This window comes from Cebus imitator, unplaced genomic scaffold (genome assembly GCF_001604975.1).
Source record: "Cebus imitator isolate Cc_AM_T3 unplaced genomic scaffold, Cebus_imitator-1.0 Scaffold263, whole genome shotgun sequence".
NCBI classification, from domain to species: domain Eukaryota; kingdom Metazoa; phylum Chordata; class Mammalia; order Primates; family Cebidae; genus Cebus; species Cebus imitator.
In genome coordinates this window covers 1,921,942-1,930,724 of record NW_016107578.1, presented here as the reverse complement: position 1 = coordinate 1,930,724, position 8,783 = coordinate 1,921,942, and the positions used below count along the sequence as shown (strand labels likewise).

The 8,783-nt window shown below is 48.5% G+C and overlaps 1 protein-coding gene across 1 annotated transcript; it reads right to left on the bottom strand.

Annotated features, from left to right (window-relative positions):
- Positions 1–7,533: 7,533 nt before the first annotated feature.
- NFILZ (NFIL3 like basic leucine zipper) lies at positions 7,534–8,400 on the bottom strand. Its single transcript, XM_037728386.1, has one exon. The coding sequence runs from the start codon at positions 8,398–8,400 to the stop codon at positions 7,534–7,536; it is 867 nt and encodes a 288-aa protein (XP_037584314.1).
- Between the last annotated feature and the right edge of the window lie 383 nt (positions 8,401–8,783).

Below are 8,783 nucleotides of genomic sequence, written 5' to 3'. Positions count from 1 at the left end.
AAAAAAAAAAAAAAAAAAGAAAAAGAAAGAAAGAGAAAGAAAGAAAACCTAGAACATCAGAGCCCCAATGGGGAAACTGAGGCACAGTGGCCTCCCCAAGGCCATCCAGCGTGTCCGCAGCAGAGGTGGGAACCCAGGTTTCCTGCCTCCCAGACCTGGCTCATCTCACCACCCTCCCCTGTTTCCGGAGGAAATGGGATTTCAGTTGGGATTTGGACTATTCCCGGTTTGCTGCAGAGGAGAGGGATGAGGACATTCTGTGTAAGGGAACAGAGGATAAAGGTGTGGAGGCTAGGGTAAAGCAAAATGCGGGAAGTGAATACTGGTGGCAGCCAGCATGCAGCCGGTGCATTGCGACCTGCCAGACTCAGCTCTAGCCGCCTCTCCGGGTGTCACCTCCTCGACATCTCCCACTGCACTTGGGGGGTAGGGACTATGATTATCCCCATTCTGCAGAAGGGGAAACTGAGGCCCAGGGAGGCAAAGCAAAGTCGTGAGAAGCAAGGCAGATTCCTCTCCCCCCTGTCTGAGAGCCCAGGCTGGGACAGGGGTTCTTGGTCTTTCCCCATCATCCCAAACCCGGGCCCCAAGACAGGAAGACAGTGGCCGGGGCAGCCCTGCTGGGAACAAGAGCAGGCAAGGAGGGACCAGGCCAAATCACAGGACAAGATTTCTCAGAATTTACAGTATGGGGGAGAGGTGAGGCTGGAGCAGCCCCCAGGTCCTTCACAGCCGGGCAAGGAGACACCAGTGGCCTTAGGGGAGGAGACTAACTCTGCCCCATCCCCTACCTCCTCTGCAAGGCTTCAGCCCCACAACAGGGCATAGGGGGGCATAGAGAGACTTGAGGGGATTCCTGTGTCCCCAGGCTCAAGTACATATGTGTATACAAGTAGGTATCGTGCCCACATCTACACGCCTTGATCTGAGCACACACGGCAACACGCATATGCATGTCTCACATCCAAAAACGGTCACTTCCCTACCCAGGCAGGTCTAGGCGCTTCACACCCAGTCACCCTGACACACCCACAATGTCCAGGCTGGCAGGTTTCCCTCACCCCCATCTCCAAGTAGGGGCCAAAGAGAGGTTTCTCCTCCCGTATCTTCATTGTACTCTGCGCCCTGCTCCCTGATCTCTCTGTCCCTTTTGATCTTGGGTGCAGGCCTTCCTCTGGGCATGGCAGACTCAATAGTTTTTTTTTTTTTTTTTAAACAGTCTTGCTCTGTCTCCCAGGCTGAAGTGCAATGGCATGATCTTGGTTCACTGCAATCTCGGCCTCGCGGGTTCAAGCGATTCTCATGTCTCAGCCTCCTGAGTAGCTGGGATTACAGGCACCCACCACCATGCCCAACTAATATTTGTGTTTTGTTTTTGTTTTTGTTTTGAGACAAAGTTTCACTCTTGTTGCCCAGGCTGGAGTGCGATGGTATGATCTCGGCTTACTGCAACCTCCGCTTCCTGAGGTTCAAGTGATTCTCCTGCCTCAGCCTCCTGAGTAGTTGGGATTACAGGCATGCACCACCAAGCCCTGCTAATTTTTTGTATTTTTAGTAGAAACAGGGTTTCTCCATGTTGGTCAGGTGGTCTCGAACTCCCAACCTCAGGTGATCCACCCCCCTCAGCCTCCCAAAATGCTGGGATTATAGGCGTGAGCCACTGTGCCTGGCCTAATTTTTGTATTTTTAGTAGGGATGGAGTTACATCATGTCAGCCAGGATGGTCTCGAACTCCTGGCCTCAAGTGATCCACCCGTCTAGGCCTCTCAAAGTGCTGGGATTACAGGCGTGAGCCACTGCACCCGGTCTCAAGAGCATTTTTAAAAAATTGAGGTCACAGGTACATAACATAAAATTAATCCTTTTAAAGTGTCTAATCCAGTGTGGCCTTTAGTACCTTCACAGTGGTGTACAGTCAAGGCATGGGTGGTTTAGTGGTAGAATTCTCACCTGCCACAGTGGTGTGCAAGGAGCACCTCCAGCCAAAACATTTTCATCATCCTTAAAGAAATCCCATCCCCATTAGCAGTCACTCTCCATTTCCCCCTCTTATCCAACCCCTGGCAACCACCAATCTGCTTATTGTCTCTATGGATCATGTTTCAAATATTTCATACAAATGAAGTCAGACAACATATGTCCTTTTGTATCTGGCTTCCTTCACTTACTAATATTTTCTAGGTCTTAATTCAAATGTCACCTCCTCAGAGGGACCTTGCCTGACCTGCCCAGTCTCCGAATACCCCAGTCATAAGCTCAGAGCCCTCAGTAGCATCTGACATAGTTCTGATTGTCTGTTTGTTCACCTGAAGTTTGTCCATCTTTTTCTCAAAAGGTGGGTTCTGAAAGGCAAGGAGTAGATTTCATTCTTTCTGGAAGGTTGTGGATGAATAAATAAGTGGATGGGTGGGTGGCTGGCTGGCTGCATGAATGCATGGATGATGGGTGGGTGAGTGAGTGCATGTATGAGTGAGTGAATGAATGAGTGCATACATGAATGAATTAGTGAGTGGATGAATAAGAGAATTGAGTTCATGAATGAATGAGGGAGGGAGTGAATTAGTGGGTGAGCAAATGAGTGAGTGAATGGATGAGTGGGCAAAAGGATGAGTGGGTGAATAAGTTAGTGAGTCAATGAATGATGAGTAAGTGAATGAGTGAGCAAATGAGTACAAGAATAAATGAATGGGTAAGTGAATGAGTGGATGGATGAGTGAGTGAATGAATGAAGGAAAGACCTATGTGACACCCTGTTTCTTTGTCTCCCTATACCTGATAACATGGCCCCTGTTTCCTTATCAAACCTCAGATTCAGCAATATTTCTCACACACCTACATGACAGGCTTCATTCTAAATATGAGAGCTTTTTCAGTGAATGCAACAGAAGGATCCCCATCCTTATCCTCCAGATCGTAAAACCTGGTGACACAGGATCTAACTCTTGAGTTAAGTAAGAGTTACAGCTGAAGCTCTTACTAGGGGTCTCATCTGATCCTATTCACTTCATTGATTTGTCCAACAAGTATTTATTGAACATCTACAAATAATTGGGGCTTTTATTTAGACTGGGTGTACAGAGAAGGCCTTTCTGAGGAGGTGGCATTGGAGCTGAGACCTGAAGATGGAAAAAGAGAGTCATTTAAAGACTCAGGGAAAAATTCCAGGCAGAGGGAACAGAGCGTGCAAAGACCTGAGGCAAGAAAGAACCTTAAGGAACAGAAAGTTAGCCAATGACACCCGTGCAGTGATGAGGCGGGAAATGGCCCAGTCACCAACTAAGTGCTATTAGGCAAGGGATGTAACTGCTCTGAGTCACAGTTTCCTCATCTGTCAATGGAGATCATAATGAAGGCTTTTTCAGGTTAAGCAAAAACTAGGATAAATCACCAGCACAACCACTGTCCCAGACTAGGTAGCCACAAAATGAGTCTACTTGTCATAGGGAACACACCCTCAGGAGTCATGGTATTTGCAGGGTGAAGGTTGCACTTCCTTTCTGCCCATGGCCTTCCTCCCCAGAGTCACCGGTTTATCTATAACTTATCTTCAGATCTTCCTTTTTGCCCGAGCTGTTTACCTGCCATGCAATGCCTCCAGGGCTATTCCTGGCCACTTCCTCACCGACTTGCCTCCCACCTCAGCCATTCCTTTGCCCTTCCAGCATCCCCCACTTGCATCTGATTCCCCTTTCTCCTACACTTGTCAAAAATATTTAGTGGAAGTCAGCTTTATAAAGAAGAATAGAGAACCGTCTGTGTTTTTCTTCCACGATTCTGCCTCATGGAGCAGCTTTACCTGCCCTGCCCCTCGTATCTCAGAGAAGTTCAGAAGCAGGAATGGGATGAGCACCCTGGCTCTGACAGCAAGGAGCATGTGGCCATTTAGAGGGACATGAGTCACAGCAACACTGTGGTCAGTCACTACCCACACCCACCCCAGACAATGAACCAGACCAGCTCTCCGGCACTTACATGATGGGTTTCTTTCTTTCCACTCAGCTTCACATACCACAGGATGGAGGTAAGGGGAGAATTACAACAGAAATATACTCAGAAATGTCCCCATCATGCCCATATCACTCAGAAAGGAAACCAAAGTCCTCACCTTGGCCCACAAGGCCCTGCACAACCTGCTTCCACCACTTCCCTGCCCTCACCTCCTCCCTCTCTCCCCCTCACTCACTCTGCTCCAGCCACATGGGCCTTCTCCATCTTCCTCAAAACACTAGGCGTGATCCCACTTCAGGGCCTTTGCACAGGCTGTTCTTTCTGACTAGGAAATGCTCTTCCTCTGTTACATGCATGACTCCCCACTTCATCTCTCTCAAGTCTGTTCAAATGTCACTTTCTCAGCAAGGCTGAGATCCCCCTATTTCAATCCTGATCTCCCTATTTCAATTATTACAAGGCAACCACCCCTACCTTTCCCAAGATTATCTTTTTCCTCCATGACACTTATCATTTGTCCTACTATATGTTTTTTGTTGTTTTTGTTTGTTTTGAGATGGAATCTTGCTCTGAGGCCAGGCTGGAGTGCAATGGTGTGATTTCGGCTCATTACAACCTCTGCCTCCCAAATTCAAGCGATTCTCCTGCCTCAGCCTCTCAAGTAACGGGGATTACAGGCACACGCCACCATGCCTAGCTAATTTTTGTATTTTTAGTACAGACAGCATTTCGCCATGTTGGCTAGGATGGTCTCAATCTCCTGACCTTGTGATCTGCCCCCTTGGCCTCCCAAAGTGCTGGGGTTACAGGCAGGAGCCACCATGCCTGGCTGTTTTTATTTTTTAATCTATCTCCTTCCCTGGGTTATCAGTACCATAGAGGCAGGAATCACATCTATTGTGTTTACTTCTCTTTCCCCAGTACCTGGAACATAAAGATAGGAGACTATTTTTATGGCCTTGAGACATGGAAGTTGTCTCAAACATGACAAAAATGTACAAACCACAAAAGAAAAGATTTCCAACTTGGCTGCATATGATTTTCAGACTTTTTACAACAAACTATGCCTTGAATAAAATGAAACAAGATGAGAAACTTATGATCAAGAAAATTTGCTAAATGAATAAAATAATGAATAAATGAATCAATATACTGTTACAGTTGAGCCACAGGTTCGGCCCTGAGCTCCTTGGTGAACAAAGCAAAAAGAGAAACAAGATTAGTTGCATTCTTTTTTTTTTTTTTTGAGATGGAGTCTTGCTCTGTTGCCCAGGCTGGAGTGCAGTGGCGTGATTTCAGCTCACTTCAGCCTCCGCCTCCCGGGTTCAAGTGCTTTTTAGGCCTCAGCCTCCCAAGTAGCTGGGATTACAGGTGCTCACTACTACCCCTGACTAATTTTTGTATTTTTAGTAAAGATGGAGTTTCGTTGTGTTGGTCAGGATGGTCTCGAACTCCTGATCCCAAGTGATCCACCAGACTTGGCCTCCCAAAGTGCTGGGATTATAGGCATGAGACCCCTTGCCCCCCAGAATTCACATTTTTTATGAAGATAAAACAGTTCAGAGAAGCCCCTATACCAGGAAATTTATGTGCTGCTTCTTAATATTCACAATATATTTCTGGGGAATGGGCTTATTTATATGTAAACATTTATAGATACGTAAGGGAGGCTCAGTGACATGAGCAAAGGTCAGGCACGGAGGGAAGGAGGAGGGTTAACCTTGCCCAGTCCCTGCCCTGGACCAGAACCAAAGGGTGAGCAGGTAGAGGAGGGCCTAGCTATGAAGTGTAGGGTCTTAGGGATGCCCAGTCACAGGAGAGCTCTTGGCCTGTTCAGTGATACTCCCCACCTGTTGTACTAGTGAGAGGGAGGCACCTTGCATGTCCTCATCCTGCACACATCTGTGGCTGTGATAAGCTTGGAGTAGCCAAGAACTAGCCCAGCCCCCACATCTGGTATTGCTGGGGATGCTCCTGAGTCCAAATGATCCAGTTGGCCAAGAGCATCTGGTCCTTGGTAATAGTATCAGTCCAGATGAGCCCTCCATCCCATGAGCTCTCCCCATGATTGGAGATGGAGTATTTTTAGCCAGACTCTAACAAAATCCCTGATGTAATAATAATAATAATGGGAGAGGGGCTAAGTGAAAAACTGAGCAGGAGGGAGCTTTGATAAGTCCTTGGGCTCCAGGTCCCTGGAAGACCTTCCCTGCAGAATGGCCCCTTTCACCTGGGTGGTGGTGTGTATATCTTGTTCTCAGGAGCAAGGGGCAGCTAGGGAGAGAGGACACTGATGCCCCCGGACACAGATTGCTGGTCTGTTCCAGCAGCTTAAGGCCCTGATCCAAGACACAGAGGAAGCCAATATGTCTGACCCTCAAACTAGGTGGTAAGCAAGCCCCCAGACACAAAGAAGGGGGATTTAGACACTCTAGACATTAACTCCTCCTTCATTCTATTCTTCAGTATGTTTCTTCCCAAACCCCCATCCCTATACCAGGATCATAAACCTAAGGCCAGAAAAGTATCTTCTCTTTGTCACTAATGGCACAAAAGGAAGGTCCAAAGATCATGAGTGGTGGGTGAGGGGACAAGTGAATTATAAGTAAATTAATGAGTAAGAGAATGAACAAGTTAGCACATACATGAATGGCTAAATGAATAAATGAATGAAAGGATGAATGGATGGATGAAGAGAAGGATGTGTGGATGGATGGGTGAGGATGGATGGATGGGGTGGGTGGATGGATGAGGATGAGTGGATGGAAGGAAGGATGGATGGATGAGAATGGATAGATGGATGGCTAGATAGAAAGAATGATTGGATGAATGGATGAATGGATAGGTGTATGGGTATATGGATGGAAGAATGGGTAGATGCATAAATAGGCGAGGATGGATGGATGGGTGGATGAGTGGATGAGGATGGATGAATGGATGCATGCATAGATGGATGGGTGGATGAATGGATGGATGGATGAGGATGATAGAAAGAAAGAAGAACCAGTGCATGGATAAATGAGAATAGATGCATGGTTAAAAGGAGGATGGGTGGATAGATAGGTGGATAGGTCGACGAATGGATGGACAAATGGATGGATGAGGATGGATAAACTAATGAATGCATAGATGGAAGACTGAATGGATGGATGTATTGATGGATAGATGGATGAATAGATGGGTGGATGGATGGATGAGGATGGAGGGACTAATGGATGGACAGATGAGGATTAATGAATGAATGGATAGATGGATGAATAAATGAGATGAATGGATGAGTGGATGACTGGATAAATGGATGGGTGGAAGGAAGGACAGATAAATGGAAAGGATGAAGGCAGATGGAAAAGTGGCAACCCAAAGCATAGATTTTACAGCAAGACAAGAGCCATGATGGGCTCCCATCCATTCCTCTCCTAGGATGTCTGGCATGGAAGCTGTGAAGTGGACTCTTCAAGCCAGGGACCCCTACTTCCTACCGGCCTTCCCAGGTGCTGATCAAGACCAAGCTACTCATCCCTCAGATCAACCTATGCTCAGCCCTCAACACCCTCTTGCAGCCCTAGCCCTTCCCAGAGGAAGCCCTCAGCAGAGGGCCTGGCCACCCTCCCAACCTTGAGGTACCCTGCTGGGGGCTTGGGATTTGATACGCAGTTTGTGGGGCAGAGAGGGCTGACCCAGATCCTCAGGACTGTTTCCTGGGACAGGGCAGGTAACCCCAGGAGACAGACCCACGGGATCAACAGTGGGTGTCAGCAACACATCTGATGGCCCTGAAGCTCGGCATCCAGAGGGCATTGGTGACCACAGCCCCCAGCAGGGTCTGAGCTCTCGTCTGGACCCTACATGCCCATCCAAGAGGTGACAGCTGAAGAGAGCAGGTGGGAGGGCAGTCTGCAAAGCCATGTCAATTCTGTTGAGGGTCGGAGGTGCAGACTCAGGGGAGGACCTAGAAGTGGCCAAGCCAGTCCATCCGGGAGCCAGCAGGCAGCCCCGACATCCTGGAATCCCAGCATCTAGGGAACATGGCCTTAAGAGGCAGCTGTGGGAGCCAGACAAGGATGACAGTGCTTCAGCCCCAGGGTGGTGGTCCCCAGTCCAGGGGGTTTCCCATAGCAGGGCCTGCAGGGGCAAGGCCCGGGGCCCACCAGTCAGGGGCAGGAGGCCAAAGCGAAGCTTGAGCGCCCTCAGCTCATCCCTGAGCAGGGCATTCTCCTCCATCAGTGCAGCCAGCCTGCCCTCAATGGCTGCATCGTTGAGACGTCGCTTTTCCCTGGATCTCTTGGCTGCCTCATTGTTCTTCCTCCGCTTCTCCCAGTAAACTGTGTCCTTCTTCTCTTCTGGCATGAACTCCCGCTGGCGACGTATGGTGGGGCCCCTGCCCCGAGTCCCCCACAAGGTCCTGCTATGACTCTGAGACACATCTGGCAAGCCCAAGAAACCCACATCCATGGCTACTTGGAGAACCTGGGAAAGAGGAAAGAGATCTTGGAATGAAGGCAGGAGGTGGACCTGGATGACTCCTTTTTCTAATTTATCCTGTGTCTCTACCATCACCCATGGAGAGGACAGGTGGAGTTGGCACAGAGCTAGAGACCAAGATTTGATCTTCATTGGTTTGATGCCCAATGAAGATTGAGTGAGGCCACAAAACAAGAAACCGCTAAAAAGGCTTAAGAGAAGACAACAGTTATCATGAAGAGCTGGTTCAGCCCTGTACCTTCAGAAGGACACAGGCTTCTTTCAGGAGTGATCTCCTTACCGTTGAGAAGGTCCACAGATAAGCCCAGGGCTCAGTTCAACTGGAGTTCCAAGGTAAGACTCTTGGAAACCCA

Bases quoted from the DNA above. Each gene is read 5' to 3' on its own strand.
- NFILZ (XM_037728386.1), bottom strand. From the start codon at position 8,400: ATGGATGTGGGTTTCTTGGGCTTGCCAGATGTGTCTCAGAGTCATAGC.